Source organism: Nylanderia fulva, unplaced genomic scaffold (assembly GCF_048542155.1).
Source record: "Nylanderia fulva isolate GAGA-0341 unplaced genomic scaffold, ASM4854215v1 Scaffold14, whole genome shotgun sequence".
Taxonomy (NCBI): domain Eukaryota; kingdom Metazoa; phylum Arthropoda; class Insecta; order Hymenoptera; family Formicidae; genus Nylanderia; species Nylanderia fulva.
In genome coordinates, this window is record NW_028189622.1 from 1846707 (window position 1) to 1866052 (window position 19346).

The 19346-nt window shown below is 37.7% G+C and overlaps 1 protein-coding gene across 1 annotated transcript in view; it reads left to right on the forward strand.

The window, feature by feature from the left end:
- The first annotated feature begins 8821 nt into the window (after window positions 1-8821).
- The window catches only part of Nckx30C (solute carrier family 24 member Nckx30C), a 64760-nt gene continuing 54235 nt past the window's right edge, over window positions 8822-19346 (forward strand). Inside the window, 1 exon segment of the mRNA XM_029300609.2 lies at window positions 8822-9696. Within this exon segment, the coding sequence (XP_029156442.1) occupies window positions 8827-9696 (870 nt within the window). The 5' untranslated portion in view covers window positions 8822-8826.

Genomic DNA, 19346 nt, shown 5'->3' on the forward strand with positions numbered 1-19346 from the left:
TTATATCCATTTCTTAATAATCACAGTAAACTACGCTGTGCGTATGCGATAAATGTACGCGCAGCGTTCTATTACAGCTTAATACAGTAATTAATTTAAATCGCATTTTGCCAAGCGGCGCGGCGAGATAAGACAAGAATCACCCCCGGGGCGAGTATATTCTGTGCGTGTCTGTTCGCAATCAATCTCGTTAACGCCGATCCTTAATATGACATTAAACTGCCACTTTGGCTTCCTTTCGCGATGAGGATCTCTTCGCAATGAAATTTGCGTAAATTTCAAAAAGCGCGTGAGCGCGGAAGATAAAATTTTTCCAACATTTACGAAACGCGTGCGCGACTTAAATTCTTTCGACCAGCTGTCAAATGCGCCCGCGCGTGATATTACTTGCACCTTGCACGAGCTGACTCATACAAACATTCCCAAGACACGTGCGCGAATATAATATCAGCATCGTTTTTACAACTTTAGGAAAAACCATCTAGTACGAGGAAATCATGAATTCGAAGCCCTGTATAAATTAATTTAATGTTTAATTAGATAATTTATTGAATTTTTGAAATTGCATTTTAATTAAATAATCAGTTTTTAAAAAATATGTAAATAAATTTTCTGTGCGTGTGCGCGATTTTTTTTTGGCCAACTGTCAAACGTGCCCACGTGTGATAGGTATTACTTGCACCTTGCACGAGCTGACCCATACAAACATTCCCAAGACATGGTAAAGATAATATCAGCATCGTTTTTACAGCTTCAGAAAAAACCATCCAGAACGAGGAAATCATACATTCGAAGCTCCGTATAAGTTAATTCAATTTTAAAATTAATTTATTGAACTTTTTAAATTGCACTTCAATTAAATAATCAGTTTAAAAAAATATATATCTTCTGTGAGAAAGATCTTTCTTTAAACTGAATTATTTAACTAAAATATAATTTTAAACATTCAATAAATTAATTATTTAAAAATTTGAAGAATACATGATTTCCTTAATCTCTAAATGTTTTCTTTGTAAAGAAGATATTTCTTTTATATTTTATTTATATATTTATCACATAAAAAGATATTTCTTCTTCACAAAAAAACAAATAAAAATATATAATATATAATATCGTAAGATCTCCATAAATTGTAGGTCCGATTTCTTTCTTTCGACTGTATTGGAAATGTATTGGTAAATGCTAGAAAACGCAGCTGTATCTGACGAGGCTGTGCACTGTCGTGCACATGCTCGTCGAGCGGATTTAGAACCGAATCATGCCAGGAACGTCGTGTTTCGAGCCGAAAAATTTGACTAATAGTCCGTGTGTGTGTATATATATATATATATATCAGTGTGACGGTTTTCAGTATTTCGGTCGGTTTCTGTATTTTACCGCCCACTCTTCCGATCGATTTGCAACTCGGAATATAAATGCAAAACTAGTTAAGAATACTTGACAACGAAATATAACAAACGTAATAACGTTTCCATGTCAACTCTCAACGATTAAATTATAAAGTATTTATTACATTATACGTGTCGCAAAGTACTTTTAGGGGAAATACACAAAAATAAACGTAACTCGAATTTAGAAAACGGACACGCGCGAAGTAGAAAAGATCCGCAAAAGAATATAAATTTATCGTAAACTCGAAAAGCTATTAAGTCTCAATGAAATAAAAGCCGTTTTTCGAAGAGAACCAAAGTAAAGATTACGTTACTGAAAGAAGAAGGTAAATGAAAGGGGAAAAGAGAGATATAGAGCGGAAGATTTCAGCATCTAGCGTTAAGTTAGAGCCATAAATCGTGATGTACGTGCCCCGTTTGTCGGAATATATATTTCTTCCATATTTCCTTCATAGTTCACGAATCGAAAATCGCGTTCACGAGTACCGTAGTAAAATACGGGATGAACCGATGGATCATCGGCTCGTTGTTCTTATCCATAGGCGCTCGTTATTACACGAAATTGGCCTAATTGGCTTTCCGAAAGATTTCCCTTCGTATACGGCTGTCCATACCAGAACCCCTTTTCCTTCCGGTGGGAGAGATCGCGCGAAATAGATTAAATTGAAAAGAAACGCGGCTCTCTAAAGGGCGGGAGGTACCTTACGTCGCGGAGCTACGATTTACGACGGTTTGGCGGGAACGTATTTAGGTCAGCGTTTGTTATCGGTCGTACGGGAGAGGAAGTGAGTAAGAGAGACAAAGAGAGAGAGAGAGAGAGAGGGAGTAGGAGATATTGGGCTCGCAGAGTATCATGTGTTGTATAATCATGGATGGCCAATCATTCTGACGGAAAGTCGGGGTGAACCCTGTATGGATATACGTACTTAGAGATTTACCACCTTGGGAGAGGTGTTCAAAACTCTTTGAGGTAGCTGCATTAAATGCGCACACGGAGATAGGATATATAGTGGAAGATGGGAGGGAGACAGCGTATAGCAGAACGTTCGATAATGGGGTTGGTTCCACCTTTCAGTTGGGAAGACGTCGAAACTTTCGAGGGTGACGTAGTATATGTACAGGCATTCTCCTATCTACATCGTGTGTTATGTTTGCAGCGTTTCTCAAACCCAGCCGAAAGGGCAAGGTTAATCCTTAAATCAACCTAATCGTTGAAAAAAAATCAAACGTAAAGTTAAACGTAATAAAATTTTTAAAAGTATTTCCAAGGTTTTTTACTAAACATCTTAACCCTGGTATATATGTATGATATAGTATAGTTATATACCTTTTGAGAGGGATTATGAACAAATATGTATCTTTTTAATATAAATGTTCATGATTACTAGGTTTTTTATGTCATCAATATGATGAAGAAAAGTCTTAAAAAAAAAAAAACAAGTGTACATATAAGTCTACGGCTTCAGGTAATTTCCGACAAACTCGAAATGAATTTCGTGACGGGACTTGCTCGCAACGAGACTTTGCGCTTATGAACTTAGCACTGTGTCCATACAGTATTCGATGCCCGGATGCAATATCGAACGAAAACGTTAAAGTTGAGCGCTGCAAAAAAGGTATGCTTCTAAAACACGAACGCAATCAACGAAACGGATGCCGTTAATATCGAGAATAAGCGTAGCGTATCGTAAAACAGGTATTATTCTATAACGGAATCACGAATTGAAGGTAGAAATTTGTCGAAAGTTATAGTGCAAACCTAAACGGAAGTATCGTTGAAATGCGTTTTTGATCTCCGGGAGGACTCACCTAGAACTTGGTATATGGAACGTGAATTTGTGCGAATAGGCACGCTTTTATATATATACATATATACGTATATAAAGGCGCGATGGTTGCTCAGAGAGCTTTATATATTCCCATGTGGAATCGTGGATAAACGATCGACGCACAACATGTGAACTCAATGATATTTATACGCGAGCTCGTGTATTCCAAATTTCGTATTTCCATAAACCGATAAATTTATAAGAGTAGCTTTCTGCAGTAACCTTCGCGATAGCAAATGAGACTCACGATCAAAGGCATCAAGAAGATACTTGTATTAATTAATTGCAATCTCATAGAGTCTTTCAGTTTTTATTTAGCGCAATTTACAATACTGGTGTATATTCTTGATTATTATATATAGCGATTATTTTATTGAAAATCATACGTAAAAATATAACACAGTAAAAACAGCTGGAATATATCTGCATTTGCATTATGTAAATTAAAAAATAACATTATTCCATTTAAGAAAGAGAAACAAACTTAGTTAATAGCAAACATTTTTTTAAATAAATAACACCTTTTAATCTTTTATACACCAAAATTAAAACATATTTCTCATTAAATAGTTACAGTTGATTTTTTAATGGCTTATACATAACAAAAAGTAAACTGATTGTTTTGCGCATATAGTATTATTAGTAGCAATTATTATGGTAAATATGGCATTTAATGATTATATTTTAATGCAAAGTTGGCGCAGAAAATATTTATATATATTATCTATGTTTAAACAACTTGCTAGAGGAACGATGGTGAATTAATTTCGAACAGCCGCGCTTTCAATATCTGGCAAAGGACCATATGTTAACGCGAACACAACGCAAAAGACCATAATGTGCACACCACGAGCCAAAGGAAACATGGGTTGACCTTTATCCGCTTGGTTGAATCAGCATTGCGGTTTCAATATATAATAGTTATACGTAAAAAATTAGACATGATTTGAATTAAAAAAATAGTTAACAAATTGTGCACATTTATGTAATGAAAAAAACTGCAAAAGAATATAAAAGATATATTTGCCAAAGATGCTATTGTAAGATATAAAATCTTATAATACAACATCGTTAAATAGACGCTGCTGAATGTTTTAAAATGAATGCTATTGGACAAATTTTTGCAAGATGGTATATTTATAACGCACAAAATTTTAATGCATGAGTTAATTACTAGACAATTAACAGTACTTGTAAGTAATACGAAAAGTATTATAATTGATTTATAAAAGATAATTTATATAACACGGTTGTATAATAATTATATAACATGTAGTTTATATAATGTTGAACGTATTCTTTGTCATGTTACAGGTAAGTTGAAATAATATTCTTGCATTTTATATTTCATTTTCCTAGATTACAATTTTGCATAATTAAGTCACAACTGCCATAAACGAAATAAAATATGCATTTTATATATAATGCAAATGTTGCGCGTATATTCATACGTCGCATACATTTATAGTTAATAATTCGTTAATAAATTGTGCATAATTTACGTATAGTTCTATTTATCTAAACGAGTCTCTCCTCTAATTTGAGTGGAACATCGAATCGGAAATATTATAAAACGGCGTTTAGAGGTATATACCTTTTTCGTAAAAGCCTTTCATCGAACTGGAAACCGCGATGAAAGATGAAAGACACGAGACGAGGCAAAAGCTTGAAAGTCTCGTCGACAGCCGCTAATAACTGTAACGACCTCTGGGGCATAACGAAGTAGGTCTAAGAGCTAAGATGTTAGAGATTGGGGGAGACTGTTAGATGCCACCCCTGGACAGTGTGTTACCTTTGCACGTGTTTCCTCGAGCAAAGTTCTTCACGGGACATAACTCCTCCCCTGCATCTCATATTCGTTGAAATATATCCAAAATGTGTTGTCATAATTAATAAACAACTGATAAAATGATAGCTAGTTAGAAGTCTTATACGCATACACGAGAAAGAAAGTGTGTATTTATATCACCCGCTGATCACCCTTTATTGCAATAATGTTAAGCGGGCGAAGTTAAAACTAAGCTAACTATCGCTTCGTTCGATAAGTTTTTATTCTTTGTTAAATAAATTATCGTTATCGACGTTTCCGCGCAGAATTTAAATTTGTATAATGTATTAAACTTTTATAAAATAATTATTCAATAATCTCAAAAACATTTTACGATTATAACGTTACCAAATAATAATGAATGATAATTGCAAATTAAACTTATGAGAATCTAAAAGATTACGTATTTATAAGTTTTTAGTCTTACAGCAATTAATAACGTTACGCAAAACTCGTGACAAAATTTTATTATGTATGCGAATATAAATAATATTTTATGCAAATATATATAAAAAGGTAAAACGTAAATATATTTTATGATAAATTTAACGATAACGAAATACTTATCACATGATACAACGTATTAATCCATTGAAACGGTTATTTTTATTTTTTTTTTTTTTTGCACACAATTTACAGACTGTGTTACATACTTTGTCGGTGTTATCGATTCTTCGGGCAATGCGAACAAAACGATAAAGGAATAATAGAGATTTATCCATCTTCAATATCCTCGACTTTCCATGATTGTATACAAGTGTTGTTGGAATTTATATCGCACAAGCAACAAGAGTTTATATACATATGATCTTCGTTTGTACGGTTTTAAAAAGCATAGCTGAATATTACGTACTCCTATACGTAAGAATATTTTCTAATTGTACATAAGTTAGAACCTCTGTATTATGTAAGCAAAATTGTACCTGCAACTACAAATTGATTGCGTAACGTGTAGTTTAAATTGGTTTATTGAATAATAGTAGGAGAAAATATAACATCGTTATACTTATTGTTAGATAAACGTGTCATATAACCGTTATAAGTTGCTTAACTCGCCATACTTATGTTTGTCAATATTATAACTAGAATTGCATGTGATTGTGGATCATGCTGGTCAGATATGATTAACTCAGCTTATACTATTTCTTGGTCACAGTTTTTAAAGAAATTTTAGGAGAGATAGGATGTATCTTTATAAAATTCCTCTCTTCCCTTTCTCTAAATAAAATGTATCTCTCTTTATTAGAACCATTAAATAAAATTAATTGGACTACAAATCAAAATTCTAAAATGACATATTGGAATCTGGCAATCAAATTGTTATTTACGCACTACATTTGTCAATATTTTATTGGCGAATCGCAATTCGCAATTATTCATGACAAATATCTAAATCGCACTTATCTACCTGGTTTGATTTTCAAGAGGCAAAGAGGATATTAAATAACGTCTTGGAAATTGCATTTTTAAAGTAATCATCGAGTGTATCCCAAGATAATATTTTTTCATTGTTAAGATAAAAGCGAAAAAAAAAAAAAAAAATATCACTGACACGTATCAGATGTTATCATAATACTAAGGTAGAAAGAAGGGTAATTCCTTGATAGATTTTACTCCATCTCTCCCTTTGAGATACGCCGTAGCTTTGGAAATACATTTAATTCGCAATTGACAAACAACGGAGCAAAAGCTGCAGGGAAGACAAATCCGTGAGAGTAGAAACACGAAAGCGCTGATTATTTGGAGTAGTACCTTGAATGGGCGAACCTAGAGTCTGTCCCAGAGATATCTAAAGCACCCGATAGATATCCCCCGTATTTATCCCCAAAAAGGCTGAACTTAAACGTCAGAGGGAAAATAAGAAACATTATATGAGAAAAATCACGATACGAATTCGCGATCTTGGAATCCAACAATTGATCAATTTTACTTCGACTCGAGTATCACCTAATATCTCTCGACGAGATCAGAAGGCATGTCACCGGGAGGCTGAGCAGAGCACTCCGCGATGATCCTCGAGAAGGAGTAGTCGATGCCGGACTGGCGAAGTCAGGCGCGCGTAGACGTGCATCGCGACGGCTGTCCGGGTGACACCCGTTATACGTGCATTCGTAACGTGGAGTTGTAGAGTCGACTCTCCGATATCGAGCGGGAGAGGCCCGGCGAGGGGTGCTCACACGTGCGCAGGCTCCCACCTCCACGACCTACCACTTCCCTCACTTGGTACCAGCGAGGGAGGAAAGCGCGGGTGTCGCAGCGAGTGGAAGAGAGAAAGGATCCTGGAGCGAGATCGACGACGTTCGAAGGGGCGATTTCGGCGGGGTTGGAGCCGGGGTGGCCCACCACGGATGTTGGGTGGCGCAAAAGAGAGAAACGCGGCTAGCGCGGAAACTTTCCGTGCGCATAAGAGAGAGAGGTAGTTGACGGAGGATCTACCTTTCGCAAAGAAAGATAAACAATGAGCGAGAAGAGGATAAGGTAAACGAGACGGGAGCATATAGGGTGGAGAACGTCGAATGGCGGATAAAGAAGAAAGATAACAGAGAAAGAGGAAGAGGTCTCTATGCTCGGTAGAAGTTAACTCGGTAGAAGAGAGAATGATGAAAAAAGAGAACGGATAACCGCGGACAATCGCTGGTACGACGAAGATAAACGTGAAACGCTATAAGACCGATGCTAAACGAAAGAGGGAGCGTATAAGGGAAAAAAGAGAGAGGGCGAGAAATTCCGCTAAGAGGGTCGAAAGAGGAGTCGGTGGCAAATGGGATGGAGAATGAAAGACGATCGAAAGTGGGAAAGAGAGGCGGACAGAGCGGCACAGACAGAGAAGATCGAAGGCACGGTGGGAGAAAGAGATAGATAGAAGGAGGGAGTCGCGGTGCGACGTCGGTTGCGAGGAGGTGGCGGAGGAGAGGGCGGGAGTAAAAGCGAGAGAGAGGAACGAAACGGAACAGGGTTGTTCCAGTGTGCAGCGGGCGGGCATCGCGGCGGGGGCGCCGTTCTGCTGCTCCTGTATATCCATCCAGGGTTATATGTACCATCCACCGCATCCTAGCGACCACGACGGCGACGACGAGGACGACGACGACGACGACGACGACGACGACGACGACGACGACGACGACGACGACGACAGCAACGGGAACAACGACAACGACCACGACGACGACGACGACGGCGACGACGACGACGACGACGGCGACGAAGACGAGGACGAGGACGAGAACGAGGACGAGAACGACGACGCCGCCGGGAAGCAAAAGGATATCGGTCACGTCGGATATCCAGCAAGCCTGTTCATAGTAGCGGCATACATTGGTTGTAGTAGTAGTAGTAGTAATAATCATAGTACTTGTCGCGAACTAATTCACTCGGTCCGCGTCGTGAGGGATTCAGTGAAAAAAAGGGAAAAACGCAGTGCGAAAGTAATATATCGCGCGGTCCCACGCAGATAGGTCCATCCAGAGGGAGACATCGGCAAGGAGCCGCTCCTCATCGTCGCTCCAGCATGACCCAGCCTTAGTACAGCTCTCCTGTCGTAACACCCTCCGCGGCGCGACACGATACGACACGTAGAAGAAGGCGGTGGAGGAGCCGGAGGTGGTGCTGGCGGCGGAGGAAGAAGAAGGGGCGGAGGGGGCCAGGGAGAGGGTGGAGGACGCCGTACAGGACGGAGAAGAAGAAGAAGAAGGTGGAGGAGGACGGAGGCCTCGCTAACGACGGCGAACGTCCTCGAGGGTGCGAACCATCAACAACAGCACCACCACCGACGACGACGATGATCGTGACGGGTGGCGATCGGCGGACGTGTTGGAGGCGGAGACGCCGATTGGTGCTGATGGCTCTCCTATCCGCGGTTTTGGCCCTCGTGATGGGCCCCTCGTCGTCCTCGGGCCACAGACCGGCACCGAATAACCCGAACACGCTTCACACCACCAGCACGAGTGTGCCGATGCGTTCGAGTAACGGTACCAGCGTGCAGATTTATGATAACCATAATAATAATAACGCCGTGAGTTTCGACGAGCTCAATAGGACTAATGATAACGAAACCGATATGAAGAGGCCGCTCTTCCCTGAAGATCTATTCACCACTGATCAGCGCCGCCGTGGCGCCGTGATACTTCATATACTTGGCGTGGTGTACATGTTCGTCGCGCTAGCGATCGTCTGCGACGAGTTCTTCGTACCGTCGCTGGATGTGATCATTGAGAAATTCGAGATCGCCGACGACGTGGCCGGTGCCACTTTCATGGCAGCCGGTGGATCGGCGCCCGAACTTTTCACATCGATCATAGGCGTCTTCGTGTCGTTCGACGACGTCGGGATCGGCACTATCGTCGGCTCCGCCGTCTTCAACATCCTCTTCGTCATCGGCATGTGCGCTATATTCTCGCGTACGGTACTGTCGCTCACATGGTGGCCTCTATTTCGCGACTGTACCTTCTACAGCGCTAGTCTGCTCACCCTGATCTACTTCTTCCGCGACAGTTATATTTACTGGTACGAAGCGCTCGTGCTCTTTGGATTCTACTTGGGATATGTGGGCTTCATGAAGTGGAACCAGCCGATGGAGAAACTCGTCAAAAGGGTACTTTACAGGAACAAGGTGACCCGGGTCAGGTCTACCGATCAGCTGATGCCCTCGGTATGTACGGAATGTATACGCGAGAGCCATACATACCTCGATCTAGGAAAATGTCTGACCCTGTCTCTGTCTACTTTTACACCGATCGATCAGTCTGTCTTGTTCTACGATTTCCCTCTCGCTCTGTTCCTACGTGTGTGTGTGTGTGTGTTGTGTCGCGTCATCTCTTTCTAACCATCGCATTCTTTCATATAGATACGTGTCACCATCGCGTCTCTTTCCGTCCACACATGTTTTCCTCCTCCATCTGCCTATTCGGGTCTACCTCCTTCTCTTTCTCTCTACTTTTTCCCCGCGTTTTCTCTCTCTCTCTCTCTCTCTCTCCTTTCATCCCCTCAACCCTCCTTCGGTATACACATACTCGCACATCGTGCAAGCTCTCTCTTTCTACACTACTACTGTGACTTTATATTTCATGGAGGAGCACTGCGTCGCGTGACTTCACGTACTCGCACGACTGCTCGTAGACGATGTTTTGTCTCGTTGGATATTGTCACGTTTTTTTTTTTTTTTTTTTTTACGATTATTCTTATTTTACATTTCGAAATAATTAATGAGACGAATCCTGCAGCACGGCGCGGTTAAAACGTGATCTTGGGCGATTCGCAGAATTTTATGATTACAAATGAATGACATTTGATAATAATTTAGTCTTTTTTTTATTTCACACGCTCCATTTTGCAATTATTGAATACGTTGACAAATCGAATATTTTTGATTTGGCGAATTTATAAATAAATTTTAAATTACAAACCAGATTTTTGATAGTACTGTATGCGCAAGAATATATAACTACTAAACTCTACAAGCTTGTCTTTGCAAACCTGCAAATTCAATTTGTAGAAAGAAATTGTTAGTTGATTGAATAAAACTATTAGCTTGAAGTGTATTTTGAATAACGTTAGTCATAGTGCAGGACACATGAAGGATTGACCCGCTTACCTCTCGCATGTAGGCCAAGGGAGAGATATCGAGATATATCGATTGCTACACCGATGTACTCTCAAAGCATTTTCTTTTTCTTACATTACTCGTGGAATTTTATATATGATTACAGATACAGACTTTTCTTCATTTTACATATCCATAACAAAATGCCTACTATTTTTTACCTCTCTTTTTTTATATAAATTATATATAATGATATTTATAATGTAAATTACATATAATTATATATAATTTATCACATATATATTACATATATACCTATACAATAAATGTGGAGCATTAAAAATATTTGTCTCTCTCTACTCAAAATACAACTATTATATTATCAAAATATACATATGTGTGTTTTGAAAACAAGATTTATTCAAGACACTGATTTGCGTGACATTTTAATAACGATTGCAAATAATACCTATATCGAGTATTGCCATGAGCATGTGATATTTCAATGGAGAACATGTGATATTTCAATGATTGCAAGCTTTCAGCATGTTGGATTTTGGTCGTTTTTGCACATAAATCACCGACTAATGTTTATTTTATCTGATAATGCTGTCTCGACACAGAGAAACGCACGATTCATAAGTGAAGAAAGACTCGTGCTCAAGGTCGTCAGAGACGTCACAAGCACTGTGAGACTGTGAGCTTCTCTCCGCGTTGGAGTTTCTTTGACCTGTCGCAAAAGAGTGCCTTACCATGATGTACAAAGGCGAGACAATACGCGCCCCCGGACTTTATACAAATGTAGAAACTTTACATTATAGGAAGCTATGCTGTTGTGACAACATTCAGTACTAGTGTAATAACTCGGACGTCAACGCGTGACAGTAGTTTTGTTATATTTTCAGTCGCCGATAGTGTTATCAGTATTGAATAGCCGTTGTTTAATCTGGTAAGGTTATCAGTTAAAAGTGAGAGCATCAAAAGTCGCCAATAATCTCCAATTGGTGTCAAAGACGTGACTTTACATTAATCGAATATCTTCAAAGTTTCATTTTCTAATCCTACATTTTCGTAAAGACCCTCGGCGATCGATTCGCTCGCAAAACCAAATGATTGAGAACCTTTCAAGTGAACGCTTCGTGGATAGAGTGCGTTTTTACGGTAATCGATTTTAAATCTTGCACACGGTGGAATGCCGGAAGGAAAAACCGCTCGTGGAAAAGACACTTTTCGCTATAATCACGATTCTGGAACGACCATTTTTGTGGCGCAACACGTGAAAAAAAATGTATTTAGCCTTAGTAATGAAAGAAAAATTTTGCAACATTTTTTTCTGCATAATGATTTAAAGTAGTATGTCTTCTACAAAGTTTTTAAATTATAATTTTTATAAAGCGTTGAGGGGAAACTGAAAAAGTGTGTATATATCACCGTTCGGAAAAATTGTGTATTAGTTTGAAATAAATTTTGATAATTATATTGCAAAATATATATAAGAAGAGATGTCTTCAATACACATTTTATGATCAAACATTATAATATGGATTTCTTTCCTTACAGAATTATAGACACACAAAGATTCGAGAAAAAATATTTTTTAAAAATCTTTTACACGCATACACCACACTTTACACATATAGAATTAAAGTGCGCGGTGAAAAAAAATGCGATTGGATTGAAATCGATGACATCCAAGGTACTCGACCACGCGCTCGCGGTATCTTGCATATATCCATGCATATAATATATAAAAAAATGATGCCTTCAATTAGAGAATGAGAGTGAGGTCAATCAGGTAATATTTTATATTCTAAAGCTCAGTTCTTACGTTTCAATTATTAAAACATATATCGAATACATTTGATATATGCATAACTGTTATGGACATCAAAATTATTATTTTTTTAAATTTCTAACACATTGACAGATAATTAAGCAGTCTTGAGAAAGACAAATAATGAAATAGCTTTAAAATATCCGACACATGAATAATATTGAAAAGATACGTAACTCAGAAATACGTAATCCGGCTCTCTTTTCGAAGTTGAGACGCGGCATTCGTTTTGCCGTTATTCATTTCCCTCTGGTGTCGTTTACGCTGACACTCAGGAAGACTTAACTGAAATTTATCTTTTATTCTTACAAAGCGATGATCATTTGTCAATGAAAACCAAGAATTGAAAAGTTCGGTGAATGCGGTATTGACGCGATATCGATCGGTGGAATTGTTCAATACGCAGACTCGTATTACATACTTCCACTTCTACCGCTAATATTTCGAAGTGCGGAAATGCTTTCCTGTCAATCACGCGGAATGCCGAGAATGCGAGAAATATATTTCTCTTACTGATGCTGATTATTAGAAGGTGATTAATAGAAGGGAACAGTTCTGATACAACTGCATAATTGCAGTTCTGACTATAACGAATGATTGAACGCTTTCCGAAATTGCTTGCTTGATTAAATTCACTAAAGTGACGCGCCATTTATACATATAATTCTTGTAAACGATTACATACGTAGAATGTTGCAAACTAATCTCAATAATATTAATAAGTTTATTTTATAAAGCATATTGTACAAATTATCTTTAAATATGTCGTTATAATTAAATGACAGCATCATGACAGAATTACGTAATTAGTATTGCATTGTATAGATGTTTATATATATATATGTGTGAATTTTGACATTCTATGACATTTAAAACGAACTGGAATGATTAAGATATTAATTATAATAGATATGATAACGTTACACACGCAGTTAATCACTGCCTCTCATTTTATACGCATATTACGGTTAATGTGGCGCTTAACACCTCGCGTGCAAAGTGTTACTATCAGTCGACGCGCTCAAAAGTTTTTTTTCTACCGCGCGTACGATGAACGTGCGTCCGAGATTATAATTAGACGTTGCTATCGTTGCGTCTATTAATATCAAGTGTATTCAACTAATTTCGCGTGTAATATCAGTATTGTGATAATTAAACCTTAGATCGTGCGCTAGAAATAATATCTACTACCGTTCACTCAACCATAAAAGATAAATAATAATTATATAAAGATAATATATATATAATAGTGAAGAAAAAAAGTAAATAAAAATATTTACGTAACGATGTAAATGATTTTAATGCTAATGAAGATATCTCAACTACCGTAATTTCTAGTCACTTGATATGACAATAACACAGACATAAATATAAGTTTGATTCATCTTATGACACGAAAGGAAAAAATCCAGTGGCGCGAGCGATCTCTCACACATTGCTTTGATTAAAATAGATATCATCCAGCCAGAGAGAGCGTGAACTTGTACACGCGCCATCGTACCAATTGAACTTTTAAACTGGTCGTTATTAGCCTTATTGTTCTTTCCGCAGAATAATGTCGCGTGCGAGCCTCGTGCGAAATATGCAAGAGACGGCGGTTGGCAATAGAATGATTAAAGGCTTAATTAATATGGTCGCCACGGGGCCGGTATATATACTCGGGAGAGGGTGGGGATATCGTATTTTAAATTCTACGCCGCCACGAAAGATTTATAGGAACACGAAGTCCAATAATTTTGCTGTGGAGAGGATGAACGTTTGTCGCGACGACGGTTCTCATTACCGGCCGATTTTCTCACGCCCTCGCTCTTTCATCGCTCCTTCGAAGCCACCCACTCGTTCCCTCGCAATTTTTGACTTTTCGAATCATCTCACCCCCGAGGAGCTACGGCATTGCAGTGTGCGCCGTGCTGTGCCGTGGCCCTCTCCACCCATCGTCGAATCGATTCGACAGAGGCTCTTCCACAACACGCTTCTAGTCTCGGCGAACGCCCGACCGCGTGCAACCCGTCCGCTTCGCTCGTTCCTCTCTCGCCGAGTTATAAAGACCGATATACATATATATATATATATACATGGGGGAGCGTTACATAATGAGCCGATGTATATGGGACGGGAAAAAAAAATTTACAGGCGAGATGGCACGAATTCAGTCGTCAACTCGAACGAAAAACTCTCAGATATATTCTACGGTTCATGGTTGAAACGCGAGCTTCTAGCTGGTTAATAGATATTAAACTTCGGCCTAGACGTAAGCTAGACGTCGTAAACATGTCTGCTTTAATATTTATTAGATGCATTTTCGCAACAGCATTGTTAGATGGAACGTGTGTTTAGATACACGCATCTTACATATGTGTGCGTATGTGTGTATATGTGTATCGTGACTGTACTGAATAAATAGGCAAACTGATAACTGACAGCTCACATTTAACATGTTTCACAGGCGTTAAAACTTGAATAAGGATGATATTATTTGATGCGGTCAAAGAAAAATTATCGCGTAAATGATATTTCAACTATTTGTTTCCGTTCTTTGTAATGGATCGCGCAAAAAAAAGTTTACAAATTAATAGATTCAGATTAAAAGCTTTCATAATGCGTAAAGAAATTATTTCTCTTTAAGAATTTTTAATTCGCGGTCTCTTATTTTCTCTGCAGCGCATTTAAAATTTTGCTAAACATCAAAGAAGTATATTGAGATAAAATTGAAAGAACAATTTTTATCTGTATATTTAATTTTTTTTTATTTTAGGCATATTACGAAATTAATGAAACGCATTCTATATATCATTATCTAGATCCTATAAAAACTGTCCATTTATAATCCATTTGAAATATCAAAATAATCCTACACACGAATATAATCCGCGTTCGTTTGTTTAATTTAATTAAAGACATTTTATAATGTAAAATGTAATTTTGGCATTTGTGGAATGTGAACGGTGTAGGTACCTATGCACATTAAATCACACGCTCCTTTTGTTTAATCGTTCATCGCAGCGTAACGGATTACGAGTTTGTAAATATAGTAAATGAGCACATCGATCTAATTATTAACGTGTTATGCGCGCGCAGCTAAGCATGGCTTTTTTTACAGCCGCTGTCTCTGCTTTTCTGTCTCGCTGCAACAATTTTGCATTTATATGATGAATAACCGTAAATACTACCGAAGTGTTAATTATTTTCATTCGTATATTTAACACGGATATTTATGCCGACGATGGATTACTTTTGATCGAGAAAAAAAACTTTACATCTTTACGTTTTTTTAATGAATATATACACATATATTCAGCGTTAAAGTATCAATATCACACCGACTACTGTTGGCTCTTGTACTTTTGTTATATGTATTATATATATATTATACGGCGCATAATAATTAACAACTATATTGGTTTCTTGTATAATATAAAACCTCGACCCACTTTTCTGCCGAACACTGAGTATGTATCTCCTTTGTGTACTGCACATCGAGCATATATTTCTTTAATCTTTTTTTAGAACAATGTCATTCTCTCCCCGTTCCAAAGATCTCGATTACTAAATAAAATATCGCATATATAAACTCGCGCAGTTACTTTACATGAATTTTATCGGTAAAAATAATCTGTCTTTTTTTATATATAGAATGTAGAAAAAGAAATACTTCACTCGAAATTCAATATTGTTACGAACTATCCTACGACTTTTCAGCTGTCATATATAACCGGTTGAAGTACTAATATATATATATATACATAAAGACATTAATCATAAAATGAATACTTGCTAGCTCGAGGCACAAAATGATAAGCTAGAAGACTTGAAATTTGCCTAAATTAACATTTTATGAAGACCTCTCCCCGAAACTCTCTTTATATTCGCGAAAAGATTCTCATAGCAATAGAAGCAGAAAACCCTCTCTCCGAAGCGTGAAATTATTGTCGAAATATCGCGGTTCCCTATTCCTTCTTTTGATGATTTTTGGCGCGGAAAAATGTTGGATACGACACGACGGCAGCGTTTTCACAGATATGGAAATATGGAAATCGAGGATGCGCGGCGAACAAATTGAACAATAATCTGTAGACTCGTCGGTTCGCTGGGTCAGCTGTAATCGCAGTGGAATAAGTGTCGCGCCAAGTGGAACGTGAAGCCATAGCGAAATAATGACCCGGTCGTTATAAAAGTCACGAGTTCCCGACTCAATCAAGAGAACTAATACTTTCCTCGAGCTTTCTTTCAAATGCTGAAAGCTCTGTTTTGTTAACCCACCTCTTAATATTTAAACGTATTTGACGCTCATCCGCACGGTTTGGACACTTCCTTGACTTTAAGGACAAAGTCAAAGCGACGATTAATTTCACCGACGATTTCAGTATATCTCTATAATTCCGGTCGGCAATCGCGATAGCTTGGTGTATTATAATATATTGCCATTAAACTTGACTATTAGAGAAATGCTGAAAGTAAGAAAAATACTACGTAGGCGAAAATTAAAAGCCTTATATCAAATCATAATAAAACTTGGAGGTCTTACGTGAAATAAATCATGGTGGAATAAAAGTTCTCGCAATAACCGGATTGCTGAGACACACAATATATCATCTAGCCACCATTCATAATATCCGTATTACTTAACAACATCGATCGTTGATTAAAACGCATGCGATCATCATCTCGTCCTTGTGTACACTCTTCCTCCCTTTCTCTCTCTCTCTCTCTCTCTCTCTCTCTCTCTCTCTCTCTCTTTGCGAGTGCAAACATCTTCTCTCTTGACACGAGTATGTGCTCGGACTGAACTGCTTTCGAAATGTTATTCCGCTCCGTATAGGTCGACCTGATCGATGTGCTCGCGATCGACCTTATAATTACCATCGTAAATCTTCCGTCATAATCTGCTCCTTTGTCTCGGAAAGTAGTGGAGAAGAGGACGAGGAGAAAAGAGGAAAATATATTCGTGCCGCAATAATCGAGAATTAGATCGCTCTCGATACTCGGAAGATCTGCAGAAGGATAAAAGTTTCGAGGGAAGAAAAATAAGATGATGGACATTGAAAAACGATGGTGGTTCGTATAGAGAAGCGCGTTGAATTAAATTGTATGAAAGTCCGCAAACGCGGTTCAACTGGATATCGTCGGTAATTGTTACAGCTCGAGTCGCGCTTGGAACGCAATTCCGCCAACCGCAAAGTGATGGTTCTACTTCCGAAGTGACACATATATGCGACCTCCTCCGCGATGCACGATATAGGTCAACATCGCTCTCGCACCTTCTTTTACTCCTAAACGGAGAGGAATTTTGCGCGCAATGCGCTTAATCGTAGTAATCTTTTAATGAAAACTTAAGATTTCTACAAGGCTAATCTTATTAAGAACTTATATATAATTGCTCTCGTGTACGAAGCGCGTTTCTTATATCAACTGTGCTCAAATGTATATAGAAAATCTCCGCGTTTTTAACGTGTTCCAGATATTGTCACCGTCGCGCATATTTCACTCTTTTTAATGTCTCAAGAATTATAAAATTATATAGGAGAGAAATCATATATATATTATTAGCATGTGAAGTAAGAATTTGAATCTAATTATTCCGAGATTTTTCCAAGTGATTAAGGAAGTAGGTCCATCGCTTCTTCCACGAATTTGCACTTTGTTCGTACGTAACTTTGATGTTGGTTGAGAAATTAAGCTTGTAACACAATACACCTCGTACTCGGCTCCATACTAAAGCTTGAAGATGGCACATTAATCTTAGCATGCAATTTGTATGAATGCCATCTTAATTTAATCATAAAGGGGAGTTCCAAACATTGTTTTAGCTTTTACTTTGTCAATTTTATGTAGTCGTCAAGCGCAGAATGTATTAAGTAAAATCTCGAATAATCGCTTGCCGCATTTAAAACAAATCGTATTATGTAAACGTGATTCGATTAATCGTCGATTTTCTTCACGTGATGTCATGAGAAAGAAATTCTGATCGAGAACGTGACTAAGGGATTTTATTGCTTTCTCGGTGCAGTTGCCTGTTCTTCGTATTTTTCACGTTGACGACCATATCGATTTCGCGTAAGGATTCCAATCCGGCCGTTTATTTCATTCGAGATTATCCTCGAGATCGACGAGCTTAGACAGTGTCGGAAATTAATCAAAAGTAAATTTAACGCGTAATAATTTCCCTTCCTATGCGGAACTCGACGATAACCAAATTATTTCGAATACCTCCGAACAACGAAAGAATATATAAAAATATCAATCTCTATCATATTTCTATTATATTTATCTTTATCACATTTCCTCTATCTCTCTTTACTCGCAGTATATTATTGTATCTCTTTTATCGTTGCAAAATATTCTAATATATGCTTTAGAATTTTTATAACAAGTACTTTGATCTCTATTCAATCATTTACTTCAGACACTAGCATTAATATCGCAACTTTGCCGCTTCCTAATTAAAATATATCGAATTGTTAAACTTTGTCGCTGTTAGGGTAGAATAGAAAGATCTACCAGAATAATGTACAAATGCCATTATTAATAATTGTATACGGACTCACGAGAGCAAAATTCGATGTTACGACTTCTCATAAAAGCCAGCTTATCGCTTATTGCTTCTTTCTCAGAGACGTTCCATTAATTACGAAGCGTTCATAGTCATTTAATTATCATGAATACAGACTAAGTTTTATCAAGATGTCTTCATTTATTTTATTGCCCTAATTATTAATAACTATTGTAAGTTATGATGTTTTCCGCAAGAACTTTCGAAAAAATGTATCTCTCACATGTTTTCAATAGGCAAATATTTAAATTATGTTTAAAATATTTAGAAGAAGGTGGTTTTTTTTATTGCCCAAAGCACACGTATATTATTGTATTATCATATATTAATTCTAATAGCATAATAGAGAAAATGATGAAAATGTCAGAGATCAAT